At 52.7% G+C, this 18,958-nt stretch overlaps 2 protein-coding genes across 3 annotated transcripts; one reads left to right on the forward strand and one right to left on the reverse strand.

Annotated features, from left to right (window-relative positions):
* The first annotated feature begins 222 nt into the window (after positions 1-222).
* On the forward strand, positions 223-4,412 carry LRRC14B (leucine rich repeat containing 14B). The gene is made up of 2 exons (XM_026506613.4): positions 223-1,214; positions 3,096-4,412. The coding sequence occupies exons 1-2, from the start codon at positions 325-327 to the stop codon at positions 3,739-3,741; spliced, it is 1,536 nt and encodes a 511-aa protein (XP_026362398.1). The 5' UTR covers positions 223-324; the 3' UTR covers positions 3,742-4,412.
* Positions 4,413-10,354: 5,942 nt separating this feature from the next.
* CCDC127 (coiled-coil domain containing 127) lies at positions 10,355-18,946 on the reverse strand. 2 transcript variants are annotated; one of them, XM_026506616.4, is made up of 3 exons: positions 18,861-18,946; positions 16,934-17,064; positions 10,355-11,606 (listed from the first exon to the last, which is right to left on the reverse strand). In XM_026506616.4, exons 2-3 carry the CDS (start codon positions 17,052-17,054, stop codon positions 10,945-10,947), a joined length of 783 nt encoding a protein of 260 aa, XP_026362401.1. In that variant the 5' UTR covers positions 17,055-17,064; positions 18,861-18,946; the 3' UTR covers positions 10,355-10,944. The 2 variants fall into 2 exon arrangements, with proteins under 2 accessions (XP_026362401.1, XP_026362403.1); XM_026506618.4 differs by having other exon boundaries at positions 18,775-18,916.
* Between the last annotated feature and the right edge of the window lie 12 nt (positions 18,947-18,958).

Raw genomic sequence — 18,958 nt, forward strand, 5'->3', positions numbered from 1 at the left:
TGGTCCACGCCACGGCCGTGTAGCCCACCCCTACTGTGGGCAGGAGCGGCACTTTTCAGGGGCCTAGTTCCCCTGAGCCAAGCACTCAGACAGCTCTGCTTTCACCAGCGGAGCCCCACAAGGACAGGTTGGCCACTGTCAGAGCCAAACAAGCACCCACGACCAAAATAGCCGTCAGATGACCAGAGGGCCTGCTCACTACCTTCTGCCCAAAGGCGAACTGCTCACAGCAGCTGCAGCTAAAAATAAACAAGGGCATACATCTTTGGGAGACTCTCAAGGGGAGAGCTCGGTCTTGCTTTTGGGCCACCACGGGCAGGCACAATGAGATCGCTACGCTCCATTTCGGCTGAGACCCTGGTGTCTCACCCCCAGGTGGCCCAACAGAGCCTCGACGGTGTGGCCCACAACTTGTACCCACTCCTGTTCAAAGCCAGCTACTTGCTGGAGCAGGCAGAGGTGATCCGTGTCCTGTTGGAGCGCTGGCCACTGGAGGAGTTCCGGCTGAGTGCGCTGCTCGGACCGTGCTCAGAACACCCAGAGGACCTGCGGGACCGCACCTGCAGGGCCTGCCTGGAGGCCTGTGTGCAGGGCCTTGCAGACCACGTGCTCCGGGCCGGGGGCCCACAGCGGCTGCGTGTGGCTGACCTCACAGGCGTCCGAGACGTGCAGGTGCAGCAGTGCCCCTGTGGGAGGGCGCTGGGCAGGTGGGGCCGCACCGAGCTGCTGGCCAGGACGTGCTGCCAGCTGCAGGCAGAGTCCCTAGTGGCCCAGCGCCCCATCCGGGTCCTCGCCGATCTCTTTGTCACAGAAGGAAACTTCGAAGTGGTGGTGCAGGCCCTGGGGCCGGCAGGCCCTGCCCCTCTGCGTGTGCACTGCCTGTCCTTCCGGGCAGACAGTCTGAGCCCCAGCCAGCTCTTGCAGGTGCTGTGTCTGGCCGGGCCAGGAGAGCTCCGCAGGCTGGAGGTGGTGCACAACGTGCGGCTGCATGCTGGCCACGTGCAGCAGCTGCTGGCCCAGGTGGGCTTCCCCCAGCTGGCCTCGCTCACCCTGCCTGCCAGGGCCTTCGATGCGCCCCCCACCAGCACCCCAGCCTCTCATGGTGAGGACCCCCTCCTCACCTCCATCGCCTGGGAGCTCAGCCAGATGAGCCAGCTCACGGAGCTGAGCGTGGCCTTCTCCACGCTGACAGGGAAGATTCCGGAACTGCTCGGGTGAGTTGGGGGATAGCACAGAGGGCCGGGCCGGGTGAGTGGGGTCTCTGCTCACAGCTCCTCAGCGCAGGTCTGGTGACAGGGGCCCCTCTGGAAGGCCAGGCCGTGGATGCATGAGGGACCATCACATGGGGCCTAGCTGCTTACAAGGCCCCGAGGTTTCCGACTCCCTCTGCCTTTACTCCAGGAGGGCCCAGCGTGGCAGGAGGGCACAGACAGGGGGTTACACATAGCCTGGCAACACGGAGAGCTCAAGGAGGACTGTTGTTTTCCGTCAGTGAGCAGATGGGAAAATTCCCAATTAGTGAAACAAATGACATAGAAGTGACTACATTATTTTGTATTAGTCACCTGTCTTGTCACGAATTATCCCAACACTGGGTGTATGGTGACAAGGTCCGTCAAGAACCCCGCTCAGCTTGGGCCGTGGTCTCCTCTGAAGGCTTGGTGGGCTGGGAGGGTGAGGCAATCAGCTTCCAAGTTCAGCGTGTGGCTGTTGGCAGGCAGCCTCTGACCTTGGCTGCTGGGAGTTGTCACGACAGGGCGGCAGACCCGAGAACCAGAGATCACCCAGGTAGAAGCCACAGTCCCAAGCTGCTCTTGAGACTGGCCTATCACTGCTTCTGTGCACTGTGTTGGTCTGGAGCCAGGCAGCAGGTCCCCCCGTGTGAGGGGAGGAACCACACAAGGGTGGGAACACCAGCAGGGCCAGGGGTCCGGAGAAGGGTGCGTGGTCAGGGGAGGCTGCCTCCCTGAGGAGACCTGTGAGCAGAGCCCTGGAACACTGAGCCTGCAGACCGCAGCAGCCTGGCAGAGGTGGAAAAGGCCCAAACTGGTGATGTGGAGGGGTCGGGGTCAGCAGGGAGAAGGTTGGGGTCAGTAGGCAGGGCAGTAGGGGGGAGGGAGGAAAGGAGGGAAGGGCTTTGGCTTTTGTTGGGCAAGCAAAGCCCCTGGAGGTTCTGAGCAGGAGGATGACGTGATCACCTCCATATTCACAAGGGCCACTCTGGCTTCTTTGGCCCACACGACAGACCTGGATAGAGGGGCCGGGAAAAGGACAGCGTGGTGGGTAGACGCCAGGCTCTCAGCACACAGGGAGTACAGGTGTGGGGGACGCGGGCGGAGGGGCCGAGAACTGGGCCGTGTTTACGCTCCTGCACTGCGTGCTCAGCCTGGTGGCACCAGACGCAGCCCCAGCGTCCCCAGGGCAGGGGGTGCCGCGGATCTCACGTGCATTGTTCACAAGCCCCGGGGTGCAGGTGCCCTCCTGACTCTGAGAACTGCCAGTCCCAGCAGGGTCTCACCCCAGCTGTGCATTTGCGGATGCCGGGCCATCTACCCCACTCACAGCGGAACACGGGAGGGTCTCTAGGTCCCAGGCAAGACTAAAACTGGACTAGATGCCTCCATGGCCCTTCCCCACTGTAAAACTGTTTCATGCCAGTTCATGTGCACTGGAGAGCCACAGCGAGCACGCGAGCAGACACAGTGGGTGGTCGGCAAAGCAGATGTAACATTTCAGGAGCTGAGGACAAAGGCCAGACCTGTCCTGGGTGAAGTTAATTCTTCACCATCCTCGGCCACAGCCCCAAAGCGACCACAGACAAATGAGTGACCATAGTTCTAATTGACATTTTTTTTAAGACGCTAAAAATGGAATTTTGTGTTATTGCCACATGCCACAGAGTATCATTCTTCCTTTGGTTTGTTCTAACCGTTTAAAGATGTAAAAACCATTTACTGCCTGGCTAAGACCAGGCACAGTGGATTCGGCCTTCGGGCTGCAGTCTGCTGACCCATGAGGTCGAATTCATGTTGGTTCCTCCCAGAGGTCCTCGCTGGGACCACCTCTCACCTGCACTGTTTTCCACCCTGCCCTAGTCCCCTACGGACGCCACTGAGGACCCTGGACCTGGCCAACTGCTCCCTGAACCACGCAGACATGGCCTTCTTGGCAGACTGCTCCCACACCACACACCTGGAGGTGCTGGACCTCAGTGGACACAGCCTGTTCCGCCTGTTCCCTTCTACCTTCTTCAGGCTGCTGAGCCGGGCTGCCCAGACGCTGAGGGTCCTCACCATGGAGGAGTGCGGCATCGAAGACCGCCACGTGGACATGCTGGTCTTGGCCCTGAGCCCCTGCCACGAGCTCTGTGAGCTCCGCTTCCTGGGGAACCCGCTGTCTGCCCGGGCCCTGAGGCGCCTCTTCGTGGCTCTCTGCGAGCTGCCCAAGCTGCGGTGTGTTGAGTTCCCAGTGCCCAAGGACTGCTACCCTGAGGGCACCGCCTACCCCCAGGACGAGCTGGCCATGTCCAGATTCGACCAGCAGAAGTATGAGGTCATTGCCGAAGATCTCCGTGCAGTGCTGCTTCGGGCCGGCCGGTGCGACGTCCAAGTCTGCACACCCCTCTTTGGAAGTTTCGACCCAGATATCCAAGAAACAAGCAATGAACTTGGAGCTTTCTTGCTGCGAGCTTTCAAAGCTGCTCTAGAAAACTTTTCCAGAGCACTGGAGCAAATGGAGTAGGCCCTCGAGCAGAGCAAGGCGGTCCTTGCCGCTCAGCTGTGCGGCAGCTGGACTTCGGAGTCGGCAGGCTTGGGCATCCGCTCCCCCGGCCACCACCAGTTACAGCATCTCTTAGTGAAACTCGCACGTGGCAGGAGTTAAGCACCACACGAGAGGAAGCCCTGGCTCCAGGACAGGTGACTTGAGGCCACGTCAGCGGCAAACAGTGGAACGGTATGGGCTGGACGCGAGCAAGAAGGGGGAGCCCGGACGTCCGGCGGGGGCGGAGAGAACGTGAGAACCGTCACAGAACTCAGTACTCAGTACTCAGTACTGCCCGTGCCACGTGTGGCCTGTGTGCAGTGCTGACATATTTACAAACTCCACCCCAGCATGGAACATGGGATTGGTTGTTAATGGCTTGAGCCCGAGGACACAGAACGGCTTCCTGGAGGGCCTCTGTCCCTGCCGGTGATAACCCCATCGCTGCCCCTGTTTCCTACCTCCCTTTGGACCCTGACCCCAGAGGAGCCTCCGCTCGGGCCAAGGTGAGCTCCTCTGTGAGGTTGAGTCCTGGCACGTAAGTGCTTCATCACAGCACTTGGACTTGGTTTCTACCAAGATCTGATTCCTGCAAAGGGCCAAGTGTTAGGGCGATTAGATACTAATAAAACAGTAGTGTGCCTTCTTCAGACGTGGCTCAGAATTATTTAAGTATCCAAGAGTATGAAAGAGAAGCATTTTTTCAAGATAGAGGTGAGGGCTTGATGGGCCCAACCTCTCACTCTAGAACCCCAAGGTCTTAATGGGGGTTTGAATCACTATGTGAGCAGGCTCCACCCTCTGTGCAATTACGGGGGACCCCCTCCCCAGGTAAGTCCCCATCCAGGTAACCCCATATTCCCCCCCAGGTATGTCTACACCCTACATGCTCCCTCCCCCCCTGGTAAGTCCCCATCAAAGTAACCCCATGCTGCCCCTGACAGGTACGTCCCATGCTTTTCTCCCCACAACCAAGTAGGGCTGCCTAAGGGGTAGGCCCCCAGAGTGACAGCTGTCTCAGGAGTCTACTTGCTGGGAAAGGCAATAATGTTCCTCCTGGGTCTTTCAGGAAAGGAGGACACCCGAACAGTGGGCAGGAGGGAAGAGGTGACTTCGATCTCTCCGTGCCCCTTAGACCTGCTTTGTGGGCCACTACTCTTACTCTCTGCTCACCCTCTGCTGTCCTGCTGGCCGTCTCTGAGCCCTATTTCAGGCGCATGGAGTTTGCTATTACAAGGAGCTCTGAAAAGAAAGCAGAGCGGGCACAGGGCAAAGTTTTGCGATGATTTGAATCTATCTCTAAAGAGCTGAGTAATTTCAACTGTTTCTGTCTGTGGCCAGCAGGGTAGGACCCCAGCATGTATGTGGCTGAGCCAGGCGGCCGTGGTGGAGAAGGCCCAAGAATGCTGCAGTGACTGGGGCAGGAGGTGGGCATGCAGGTGTCTGCTGGTGGGGAATGTTCCTGACAGCCCCTGCCCCTGGGGCGCCTGAGGAATAACCCACCTGTAAAAGCCAAGATGCTTGGGAGGCACATTTGGAGCAGTTCTGAAGCATGTGGAGCCACCCAAGCACCCATGCCACCCTGGTACCCATCATTTGCTTGTCCCTGTGGACCCGCTGGGCCCCAACCCTGAGCCCGAGGACACAGAACGGCTTCCTGGAGGGCCTCTGTTTCCAGCCATGGTGGGTTGTCACTGCACCGGCACAGCCTGGGATTCAGAGGCTCTGACAACGTCCATGTGACGTCAGTCCCAGGCATCTGCCGGGACCAGGCTCATCCCCGTGCTTTTCATGCTGCGAAGGCCTGGTTCCAACGAAAGGCAAACTGTAAGGACAAGAACGCCACCACCTGGCAGAGAGAGGGGCAGAGGGCTGACTGTCCAGAGGATGGGACCGTACCACAAGGCGGCTGTGCCAAGGCTCCACCGGGTGAAGCGTAAAGGCCTATCAGTGCCCAAATCCACCTGGTCCTCCCAGGGGTCAGACAGCTGAATTGAATGGGGACAGGGTGAAGGCCATGATGGATGCTGGGAAACCACCTTCCAGGACTGACCAAGTCCTTTGTGGTGGATTCATCATGGCACTTCCTCCAGGAAGCCTGCCCTGCTTCCCGTTGCCCATCCTGGCAAAGAGGGAGTACAGATTCAGGGGTCTCCCACTCTGCTTCTGTTCCAGATGGGTCTTTCCAGTTCTACGCCCCAGACTAGGAGAGACCCACAGACTCGGGGGACGCTCTGTGTGGGGGACATGAGCCTGTGGCTCTTACCACCACTGGTGCTCTCCTTCTCCTTCTCATTTTGTGGCTTGAGCAACCCCCTGATGAGCTGTCCCCCGCTAGACCGCGGGATCCCATCCTGTCGCTGGCCACTGCGGCAGCTCCCCATGGGTGGAAGTGCCGTAGCTTTCACCTGGGGCTTGATGCCCACTGCAGTGACTCTGCCCACCGGCCGCTGCCAGTCCCGAACCCCATCAACTCCCCTATGACAGTCAGCCCTGGCTATGGGCCGAGCCCCTTTCAAGCATCTCAGGGGGTGCCGCAGCGTCTGTCCTCATGTGACAAACCCTTTCAACACCCCCGTCCACCCCTTCGTGAGCTTCTGTGGCTCCCACCCGGCGCAGGCCACCCACAAGAAGCCAGCGTCCATGCCAGGACGTGATACTCAGGGACACACGTGAGTGCACACAGCGGGCGCTCCGCCTCGCCCTTAGACCCACCCAGCACAGCGCGTGCAGCAGGGGGCTGGGGCGCTGGGGCAGGATGTGGGAGGGGCTCAGAACTCAATGCTTCCCCACAGTCCGTCTGCACCCTGACAAGACCCTGACTTGTTAGAGGGTCTGCAGGAGACGGATTTCCTTCAGGGCTGCCACAGAGGCAGCCAATAGTTGGCTCATGAAGCCTCATTTTCTTTTTTCAAGATTTCCTGTGAGGTTAACAAAAGCACACACCTGATTTCCCTGCACCCTCTCCATTCAAATGCCACAGCAGCGTATAACCCAGGGGTTCCCAAACTGCCACACGTGGGAATCGAACAGGTAAGATGCAAACTCAGAAAACCCAGGAGGAGAAAGATTAAAGCAGATATGCAGATATGAGGCAGAGACCACTGCTCTGAGGTTCCTGACCGTCGTTGGCCATTTCTGGTTCCCCTCTAAGGACCCGGCCTGCAATCTCCCTTCCTGCCCTAAGGTTCCATGACATGTCCTTGAATAAACTCCCCTCAAAATGTTCTCAGGAAGCTTGAATCGCTCTCTGTTGCTTGCAGCCAGAGCCCTAATGCAGAGAGAAACGGAGAAGCGGTTTCTGTCAGTGGTGGAAGAGGGCAGCAGCTTGCTCACACGGGGCAGGGCAGGTCCAACAAGCATGGCTCGGGCTGCCCCCAGGAGGCCCAGGGGCATCCCTCTGGCCTCCACAGTCCACACGCTCTCTGCAGGGCTCAGCATGCCCTCTGTGCTGGGTGGGGTTCCCTATGCTCTGTCACAAGACACCGAGTGACTACAGGAGCCTTCACCAGTCCCGTGTATTTCCCGCAGATTGGCTTTCACAAAGTGAGACTGAGACGTAGAAGTAATGACGGAGACTTTTCCTCCCTCTCCTTACAGAGATGATCTTGGTAAACTGTTCAGCAATCAGAGTTTTGAACAATCCCACACAGAGATACTCTGTTACATAGTTTAATCAGACATAACTTCCCTTTTCATTTTTTTTAAGATTTTATTTATTCGACAGAGAGAGAGGGCCCAAGCAAGGGGAGCAGCAGGCAGAGGGAGAGGGAGAAGCAGGCTCCCCGCTGAGCAGGGACTCAATCCCAGAACCCTGAGATCATGACCTGAGCCGAAGGCAGACGCTTAATCGACTGAGCCACTCAGGCGCCCATAATTTCCCCTTTCAAAACCATGCAGGTTCTTTGGTGAAGTCTCTTCCCTGCCATATGTCGCATCATCAGTGCGATATTTGTGGGATGACTTTGTCGTCATGAAATCAAACCCTTCATCTGTCAGTCCATATATGCATTATAGACACACACACAAGAAATACATATGAGAGCTCTGTATCTGTCTCTGTGAACTCTCACCGGGGAGAAAAGCATATCTAACAAATAAATTGCACGGGATTAATTTACAGAATTGCCACCTGCTTCTTGTTTTATTTTTGGAACATTCGGGTCAATCCCTGAACTTTATTCCAAAGTAAAACACCCTGAAATAGGTACTTTCACAGTAAGCACAATTAGAAAGCAGAGGTTGAACCCCCCCCCCAAAGCCCTTCCTGCATAAGTCACCCTAACTCCACCCAGTGTCCCCAAACCAATTAAAATCACAGGCCATGAAATGCCCCTTCCCCTTGACTACGGCACGGACAGGCTCCCTCCAGAGACAGGCCTTGCCTCAGCCCTGGCCCCTTTTATCCTGGAGCGTCCTCCTTGCCTAGCTGGCTCAAGGTTTCAGTTACTGAGACCTTCTGGAAAGCAGCCTGGACAAATGATGTTTGACTCCCAAGCCCCCACAAATCCTGCACACATATCAACCAGCTCCTGGCTCCTACTCTTTTTCTCAATTTTAGACCCTTTCAGTTCAGTCATGTTCCAGCGTAGTGTCACTTAGTCCAGACCTCCTTTGAGGTGAAGTCATCACATTTCCAACCTAACAAAATCAGTTAAAAAGATGGATGGCATCAAATTAACAATTAAACCTGCCAGTAGAAGGCAGCTGTGCTGTGAAATACGAACGCGGCCCATCGTAATTTTCTGCAGGAAGTTTCTGATTTTGCAGTATCAACGCGGTGTCTGAACTAATTTGAGTGATCTGAACATAGTTAGCAAGCTAGTGAAGGCTAGGCTCACAGCACGCTAGACATCAGAAAACAGAATGAGGATGAACAATTCACCGTGAAATTTACCTACTGAATGGCTGGCTGAATTTTCCTCATTTTTTTTTTTTTTAAGATTTACTTATTCATTTTTTAGAGAGAGAGACACAGAGAGAGAAAGGGGGGGGGAAGCAGAGGGGGAGGGAGAGAGAATCCCTGACACAGGGCTCAATTCCACAACCGAGATCATGACCCGAGCGGAAACCAAATTGGCCACTTAACTCCCTGCGCCACCCAGGCGCCCCCTGAACTTCCCTCCTTTTAAAAACAAAACCAAGAGGAAAGCATTAGGTGGCTTATCCAAGGGTACCTGGAGAGTCAGTGGAATAACAGAAACGGAATGGACACCACTCTAGGTGGTACAGATAACCAGAGAAACTTTGCAGTTCAGATTTACCCGAGTAGGTTATTTTTGTTTGGGTCAACAGGTGACAGTAGAGCAGAAAGGTGACATGAGCCGCCACTGGAGAAGAAAAGCATGACACTGTCTTGTGCAGAGCACAGCAGCTAAGAGCAGAGCCTGGGGCGAGGACCCCAGCCCCACGGGGACCTTACAGCAGCTCTGAGCCACTCCCTCGTCCCTGAAATTGCTCCGAAGATTGAAAACCACATGTGAGTGTAAACCATGCGGATCCACTGCACCGTAAGGCCTCAGCTATTTGGTCCCCGGGCCAAACCCAGCTCTAATGACATTCCCCTACAATTAGATGTGAAGTTTGCTGTCAGCTTAGTACTTCTGAGTTTGTCTCCCTGCCACAGACAGGAGGCCGGTCAGCTGGAAACAGGGTTCTGAAGCGGACAGACCTCAAAGCAGCTGTCGCGGGCCCCTTGCTACCGAGCAACTCCATCAAGTTACCCGCAGCGCTGCAGACGCGCTGCCCAGCCGGCCTCTCCTGACCGCAGTTCCAGCGGCCTCACCAGCACAAGGAGGCTGTGGGCCTTACGAAAGCCTGCTGCAAGGCTGGGCCCTGGACGGCACAGGGAAGCTGGATTCGGGGAGGATCGCCCTGCCACTGACCAGTAAGGGCAGCCCACCATGTCTAAATTCTGTGCGGTTTGAGGGGTTACCGGCTTTCCTTCTGAGAGTCTGCAACCTTGGTGTGTGCCAGGCAGAGGATACGCACATGACCAGCCATCATCAGCCCTGGGCTGTCTCTGGGAGTCCCAGGTTGGGGATAGTTCACACCCCTTGCTGGGGGGGGGGGGCGGGGGGCGGGAGGGAGCATTCCCATGACTCCCCTAGGAGAGGACCCCCTTGCTGGTGGTGGTGGGGGGTGAAGGTCGGGAGGGAGCACTCCCATGGCTCCCCTGGGAGCTGCACAGGCTCCTCACTTGGCCCCACGTGCCTTTCCCTCTGCTGATTTTAAAAAGATTTTACTTATTTGAGAGAGAGAGAGAGAGAGCAAGTGAGCATGAGCGTGGGGAGGGGCAGAGGCAGAGGAACAAGGAGACTCTCTGCTGAGAGCAGAGCTCCACGTGGGGCTTGATCCCAGGACCCTGAGATCATGACCTGAATCCAAGTCAGAGCCACCCAGGCGCCCCACTCTCTGATTTTGCTACATAGTCTTCCCATGTTGGGATCACAGGGGTGACATGTGAGAGGCTGATCTTAGCTTTGTGAAAAATGGGCACATGCCTACTTTTGATCAGTTTGTGGTAAAACGGAGATAATCTATGTAAAAACATTTTAGAAAGAGTAAAGAATTACACACACAGGTGGCACTGTTGCTTCTAAATGGCAAGTCTTTTTTATTATAGGTCACTGCTAATAGATAACGCATGCGCGGTAAATGCAGACAGAAGCCAGACCCCAAACACGAACCAGGGGTCAACGGTACAAGACACACTTCCTCTCCCTTCGGTGGGAGAGATGCTCATGCCGGCAGGAAAGCTCGATAATGTTATTGTTTTCTGCCCTCATTAGGCAGTTCTATCATCTGACAACTTCTATTTATAATTCTAGGAGAGAGAAAAGTAATTTGAGGAGAACACAGAATTTATTTAGGGAGTGATAAAAACAGATAGAAAACTACTTACAGTGAGGATCGATACTGTATTTGACTTTCTTAAAAACAATCTTACCCTACAGCAAAGATACGAGGTTATACTGCTCAGCCTAATAAAATATTACAGCTTAAGAACAATCTTCCCAAGAAACTGCATCCTTAGTAGCAGAAGAGGGCTGAGGAAGGGACCCTGTGTCCCGCTCAGACGGGACAGCTGGAAGGTGGCTGTGCACGCACGTGACAGAAGGACCGAGCACACGGCAACAGCCCGGACGCCGCAGCGTCGCTGAAGACGCCTCGGCTCCCGCCCTACTGCTCTAGGATGGCCTTCTCGACTCTCTTACGGCTCTTCAGCTCCACCGCCAGCTCCCAGTACTTGAGATACAGCCACATGAGTCTCCCATTCTGGCGCCTGTTGGTATTCCAGACGTCACCACAGTACGTGTCGTGCTTAAATATGTCCGTCAGGCCAGCCGCCATCTGCAGGTCAGTGGCAATGGGGTCCGTGGCTGCTCGGACCAGTAAGCTCTTCTCGAGCTCTAGCCGCCTGCCACGGGGGAGAAGCAGGCTGCAGTAGATGTTCTGTCTTTCCGTGAGGGCATCTTCAAACTCTTTCAGCACAAGCCTGGCCCTCCTTTGCCAGTCGTCTTCCTTTTCCAGGAAGCTCAGATATGCACTTCTCAAGGGCTGCAACTGTCTCTTTTCTTGCATGACCTGAGCCCGCTCCTGTTCCAGAAGTTTCTTTTCTTCAACCAACTTGCGCCCCTGAGAGATAAGGGCTTCTCGGTAACTAGTCGTTCTGTTTTGTTCCTTTTCAAGTTCCAAAGACAAGTGAGCCACGGCACGCCGGTTTTCAGAGATCACGGCGTGGTACTTGGCCTCGAGGTCCCGCTGGAAAGCAGCTGTTCTCTGACGGTATGCTTCTCTCTCTTTTTCTATTTCTTTCTGGGACTCCCTGGACCAAATCCAACCTGACGTGAATAAATTGGGGGAGAAAAACACACTTAATGAGAAGTCAGAGCTGAAGTTTTATTTTGAAGAAGTATAAAGCGGCTAAGGACAGCATTTCAGTAAAATCTTAAGCCCTGAAAGGTATGGATAACATTTTGTATGAAACCATATAATAATCAAAATTCTTATCTTAAAATCAGATAAGGGTTCCCAAAGGACAAGTGTGACAAGGTTGCTGACTGTTCCCCTTCCAGCCTCCTCACCTTCTATGGCTGGAAAAAATCTACCACTGCTTTCTTTGGCTCTCAAACTCACCACCAATGCCTACACTGGCCACAGTGCCCCCACGTCCTACCAGCAAGGTTTAAAAGTCAATGCCGTTATGCTTCCTGTGTTGCTGCAGGTGACTACAGAACCGGGTGGCTGCAAAGTGCATTCAGACTTGCCTGGTCATCTCGCTTCTATCCTGACAAGGGTACATAAAAATAAGGGGGCGTAAGACGTTCAACCTCAAGACATGGCCTGGCTCCTTTTCCCAAACCAGGGAAACGTGGCTCTCACAAACACGGGACGGACTGAGGAGCTGCTGGGCCTCTGTCCTCTGCTGCTTGCAGAAATCCAGTGCCAGGGAGGCCCCTTTTCCCTCCCCAGCACTCGAGATGGGGTCCTTGCCATTCAGGTCTTCCTCCCCCGCGTCCCTTGGGAACCGTCCTCTGAGGCCGGATCTGCAAGTGCCCGGAAGTCATGTCTACCTGAAGTGCTGGTACCAGCCCAAGTCTATACGCACACCATCAAACGCATTCCTTCAACTAAAAACAGCGTCAAGTCCTACTGGTAACGGAAGCTCGGAAGCCCACCTCATCTTCATCTCCTCCTGTCTCTAAAGTTCCACAGGCAGGGACCGACCACCAGAGCAGCAGTTACAGCAGCATTTGATAAGCACTGAGAGGTCTGTGAGAAGGGGAGGAAAGCAGGACTGTTTCAGTTTGGGGTGCAGTCGGGGAGGGTTCACAAAAGAGGTGAATGGGAACCAGTCTGGAAAAGCGAGGAGCAGCTGCTGGGAAAGGCCGCTCGAGGCAGAATGGACAGGGACAGGAGCAGGCACCACATGTCCCGAGGAGGCGGCTTCCAGAGTCGCTGCAGGGCTTCTACGCGGGAGCAGCGGGAGCATGCCCTGGAAGTCAGCAGTCCTCAGAGACCCTGGTAACAAGTGGAAGATCAGAGGTGGGGGGGGGGGGGCAGCAGGGGGCAGAGGAGGCCACTCCTGCCGTCATCCAGGTATGATCTAACGCAAGTACCACAGCTGACACAGGGAACAGGTGGCGACCGACAGAGAACACACAGAAGTGCACATCAGACTACGTGGCACAGGCTGCGACTACTGGGAGGTTTGGGGTAGGCGGCACTGAATCAGGAAGGCCTCCAGGGAGAGGTGGGACAGAGATGCGACACACGTGGGGAGATCACCAGGGAGGTGTGCAGAGGAAAAGTGTGGAAGCAGAATGGGAAAACCTTAAGTCTGGGTCTGACCCTGGAGAGCCCTGCCTTACGATTCTGGGCAGACCCAACTGTGCACAGGCCCAGTTTCCGAAGGCAGAGAAGAGAGTGGGGGCTCCTGCTTTTGGGGGAATGGAACAGAAGTACTCTTTCCTATTCTTCCTGCTCAGCACCGTCAGAAACCCTGCATCCTAAGTACAACAAACACAAGGGGGCTCTTAAAGGTGGAGAACCGCAGGCAGACTGGCAAGGGACCTTGGGACCCAAGGAACACTATGGTGGTGAGTCCCGTGGGGTTTCATTTTGCCTCAGATTTCCTGGACTTGGAGCTGAAATGCCAATGGTGAAGACTTTCTTTCAAAAAGCCCCAGCACAAGTCTGCTTTCTCTGGCCAAGGGGCTAGGAAGGTGGCCTAGCAAGACAGGGAACTTCAACAATAACTATTCCACTCTGGCCAAACAGCACAGAGTCACTGTGGCGCCAATCCCAACCATCGGGCAAAAGCTGACGGGAGCCCCTCCTGCTCCCCTGGGGTGGTGTCAGAGGTGGCCAAGTGGGGAGCAGTAACGAGACTCTCCTACCTCTCCCAGCCTGGGAGCATCAGTGGAAACCTGGGGGAGTTGCACCTCCCACTCCTGCCCAGTGGTAATGAGGGGACCCTTCCTCTAGGTGTCTGTGGACCAGAGGCTGAGTGGGGAACCTGGGCTTCCATCTCCACCTGGGAGTGAGGCAACAGTGCCACCTGTCCCCTGCCAGATCCCTATCCAAGAAGCTAGCTGTAGAACGTCCAAATAAAAGGTCAGCCTCATAACATAATGCCCCAAATACACAGATTTCAATCGAAAATCACTCTTCATACCAAGAATCAGAAAGATCTCAAACTGAATTTAAAAAGATGATGAGTAGACACCAATATGGCGAGGACAGAGATGCCAGGGTTAAAGCAGGCATGATACCACAAAGTCTGAGCACAGAAATGCGCAGTATAAAAACAAGCGAATGAGCGTTCTGACAATAACTGACATAGAAGGCATGATGCTGGTGTAGGTGCAGAGAAGAGAGAACCCTGTCAAAGGGCTGAAATACTAAACCCCATACGAACACAGACATAAAACCCTGAACAAAACACTGGCAAATACAATTCTACAATATGTAAAAAGGATTATATGGCATGACCAAGTGGAGATTTATTTTTAAAGATTTATTATTTATTTGAGAAAGAGAATGAGAGCAAGTGTGTGCCAGTGGGCGGGGCGGCAGAGGGAGAGAATCTTCAAGCAGACTCCCTGCTGAGCACAAGGCAGAGCCTGCCACGGGGCTGGATCCCATGACCCAGGAGAGTCGAAACCAAGAGTCAGACACTTAATTGACTGAGCCACCCAGGTGCACCCCCAAAGTGGAGATTATTCCAAAAATGTAAGACTGGTTCAATATTCAAAAATCAATCAGTGTAATCAATGTAACCCAACATACCAATAGTCTAAAGAAGAAAAATCACCTGATCCCATCAACTGGTACAGAAAAACAACTGACAAAATTCAACACCCACTGATGATAAGAACTCAAAAAGAAAAGAAAAACTGAGGGGAGCTTCCTTGGCTCCATCAAGAACAGCTATGAAAACCCCTAGCTAACAGCGCCCTTAATGGTGAAGACTGAATACTCCTCCCGTAAGATGGGAACTTCTCGATGGAGGCCCGGAAGTGTGAGCCAGTGCAAGAAAGCAAGAAAAGGAAATAAGAGACAAACAGATTGGAAAGGAAGAAAGAAAACCCAAGTCTCATATGTTACACTAAAAAAAAGAAAAGTTAACTCAAAATGGATCATGGACATACGTGTAAAATGTAAAACTAACTTCCAAGAAACAATGTGGGACAGAATCTTCAGGATCTAGGGCTAGGCAAAGAGCTCTCGGGAGGAGAAGCGTGACCCATGAAAGAAAAAATCAAAAGACTGGACTCCATCAAAATTAAAATCTTTGCTCTGTGAAAGCCTCCATTAAGAGAATAAAAGAACAAGTTACAGAGTGGAAGAAGATACTGGCAAACTAGATGGCCAACAAAATATTAGAATCTAGAATATAGTAAAAAACTCTCAAAGCTCAACACGAACACACAATAAATTAGAAAATGGCCAAAAGACAGGAACAGACACGTTGTGGGAGAGGCTATACCGATGGCAAATAAGAATGTGAAAAGATGCTCAACATTATTAGCTATTAGGGAAATGCAAACTGAAACCGCAATGGGTGTAAACTAAAAACAACAGCAACCTCACCAAATGCTGGTGCAAATGCCAAGAACACGGTCACTTGCACGCTGCTGATGGCGGTGCAACATGGCACCACCCCTGGGAAGATGTCCTGGCACTTTCTTAAAAACTAAACATGGACTCCCACGGAGGCCGATGAGATCAGGCAGCTTCTACGATTCAGCCATCTGCACAGCGCCCGCTTCTAGGTCAGAGACGGGGCAGATCCAAACCCTGCCCTGAGGGTGTTGCCCCTCGGAAGCTCAGCAGCCTGCCATCTTGCAAAGCTCTCCTAACCCTCGGAACCTGTTGCCTATGGCTAGGGTGATGAACTTGGTGAGGGAATTGGAAGGCTTACCATGACACTGACTAACAGTGACTAATTCTGAAGCTGGGACAGGCCCTGGGGCGACTCTCACGTTCCATTTGTTTTCCAGACTCTAACTTTTTACAGCCTTTCATAACCTTTACTTTTGAGGTTCTTGCCTCCTTGGACTTTTGAAACGTTGCTTTCTGTCCCTGAGAAGCGTCAATGAGTATTCTGCATTTTCTTATTGGTCACATGATCACAGAAAACTTTTACCTTTGCTTTCTTATAAAGATTCTCCAAGAATGTTTTACTACGTAGTTCAGAAATTATATTGCCAAGGGGTATCTGGGTGGCTCTTGACTTTGGCTCTCGGGTCATGGTCTTAGGGTTGTGAGATCGAACCCTGTATCTGGCTCTGCACTCAGTGCAGGGTCTGCTTGAGATTCTCCCTTTCCCTCTGCCCCTCCCCACATGCGCCCCCTCTCTCTCAAATAAATAAATAAATAAATAAACAGATAGAAATTATATTGCCAAATATGGGTGTAAACTAGCCTCCTGGCAGTCACCAATAAAGGCAGATAAATGAACAGTTGATAAGTGCTCTCTCCTCAGCCTTCACTTCCTCTAAGGTAACCCTGCCAACCTGAGAAATCCAAGCACATAAAAAAAAGTATCACTGCAAATAGAGGGCAGCTTGTGCTTTTCCTCCATTCAATCATTCAGTTTCTCATATTCTTAAGTGCCAACCCAAAACTGTGGGATATGACAAAATATAAAACTAATTCCTGAACATCAGAAAATAATCACGTAGTGGAAAATAAAAGCCAAGGACTGGAATAATTATAACTGACTAGTAACTGGTAATTTCCCCAAAGTCAATCCAAACTAGAGAGAAGCTGGCCAGTCTGAGCAGAGGTTTTAAGACTGATTCCCTAAACACTGAACAGATGACCAAACTGGTTTTCTCTTGCGCCTATTTTATTCTTCCCTGTCAGTCCTGATGAGGGCAACTGAACCAAGAGAGCCCCCTTCAGAGCAGTGAAGTCTGGAATGGAGCTAACAGTTCGTTACTTAAACCCACTCCACACAAAGTATCTTGTTTTATTTAGCCCTCACAATGCTTCAATGGACAGGGAAACTGCAGCTCAGGGGGTTAAGGAATTTGCCTAGTACTCACTGTATGGGATAACACTAGGGTACGCTTGCATTTGTCAGGGTCCAAAGCCCAAGGTCTTTGCGGTCCACACTTTCAGCCTCCCAAATGCAAATGTTAGGAAAACCATGACTTACGAAAAGCAGCCAATCCCAGCATTGGAACCAACAGGGCATAATTCCATCTGCTTCCATCACCCCCATCTGCCCTGGAATTAGGCCGGATATTCCAATTTGGGGGGTCATTTAAGTTATTCATGGAGATGTACCTTGAAGTAAATAAGAAAACCATTAACCATATAAAAGGAACAAAATACATCTGTCACAATTGTATGATCTACTTGGCTCAGTTCTACCTATGAGCTGCATAGCACTGAGCCTTACAGAATTAAAAGAAGAAAAAAAAAAGGCCTCAGACAATGGCCGCTCATGATATAGTGGGGGAGAGAAACAGGTCTCAAATAAGTGAAATACAAGTAAAGTAAGGTAGGACCTCTAACATAAACAAGCTTCACAGCTGCATACAAAGATATGTAAATAGGAAGGTGTGAAAGCACTGGCTGCTTCAGGAAATGGCGAACAACACGGAGAGGACATGCAGAGGCCCAGGCAAGGCGGGGGCGGGGTGTCACAGAGATGGGGACAGTGCTAGGAAGGCTCTCATGCCTCCTGACTTTGGTGGCATGGACACCATAATTACGGATGTTTCTGCTTAGAGCTCATGCTGTATCTCACTAACTAGGCTGGGGTCTAATGTGAACATGAATTTACCAATTTACTAAGTACCTACACTATGTCGGCATTTTCACAAAATAGAGCAATAAGACTTTCAGCTTATTTCTGTGTGACGGCCACAAATAATACACACTGATTAGAAAAGAAACAACCAAGCCTTACATAACCAAAAAGGAATCCAATTCAATTTTGAAAATTTTAATAGGGTTTTCAACAAACACTTAACACTTAAAAATATTAAATTCTAATTGGCAATAAAGAAATGCCAAAAATATTATGTTAAGGAGTTTGTGGTAACTACACAATAAAAAATTAGTTATCTGAAAGTACGAAACTGCGAGAGTCTCAAGTAGGTCTGTGAAGAATGGTTTTCATTTCCTCCAAGACAGTAAGTCCACTTAAGGGGCATAGGGCCTGAGGAAACATGCAATTCTAAGCAAAGCAAACTAATGCTAAGTAAGACAAAGCGTTATACAAAATTATGATCTTTATCGCCTAGCAAAGATTTGGAAACAAGCTAAATGTCAATAAAATATGGGCGCCTGGGTGGGGTTCAGTTGGCTTAAGCGTCTGCCTTAGGCTCAGGTCCTCGGGTATCAGGCTCCTTGCTCAGCGGGGAGCCTGTTTCTCCCTCTCCCTCTGCCTGCTGCTCCCCCTGCTTGTGCGCTGTCAAATAAATAAAATCTTTTCTAAAAATAAATGTTAATAAAATAGAAGTGGATCGATCATTGTAAACTCACTAAAATAATTCAAAATTATATCGCACACAACTGTGCATGAGAAAGACCCTAATGATACAAAACTAAACACGGAAAGCGAACACAGCTTATTGCCCAGGCCATTGGTCCCACAAAAGACTTCAAGTACCTTACATAAAAACACACGTAAAAGAAAAACACTTCGTGGACCAGAGGCGAAATCAAGCGAGTCAGTGAAGACACTTAAGCCTGGGAAGCTGAAACAGACCCTCACCGGGTCACTGCCCGTCTCCACCGCTGGCGCTCCCAGTGTCACCCAGGCGCCCGCCCTGTCACCCCGGGACCCGGGCGGACGCCCTGACCTATCCCAGACCCATCCCCCAGCCCTCTCGATCCCCGACCCACTCCCGGAACCCCCGAACATGGCTGGGCGCCCTGACCTACTCCGGCCCCCGACCCACCCCCGGCCTTTCCGACCCCGAACCCACACCCTTTCCCCCCGACTTCTCCCTAAGCCCCCGATCTACCCCTAGCCCCCAGACCTACCCCCGGCCCCTCCCGAACACAGCCCAGGCCCTGGCCACAGCCCAAGCCCTGGCCCGGCACCGAACACTGTCCGACCCGCCCCTTACCCCCCGGCCGGGAGCGCGGGGCCCGGAATCCCCTCAGAGCCACTGTCCGCGGGTCCTGTGCGCAGGCGCAATGCCCCCCCCCCCCCCCCCCCCGGGGT

The sequence above is a fragment of the Ursus arctos genome, unplaced genomic scaffold, assembly GCF_023065955.2.
Source record: "Ursus arctos isolate Adak ecotype North America unplaced genomic scaffold, UrsArc2.0 scaffold_15, whole genome shotgun sequence".
NCBI classification, from domain to species: Eukaryota; Metazoa; Chordata; class Mammalia; order Carnivora; family Ursidae; genus Ursus; species Ursus arctos.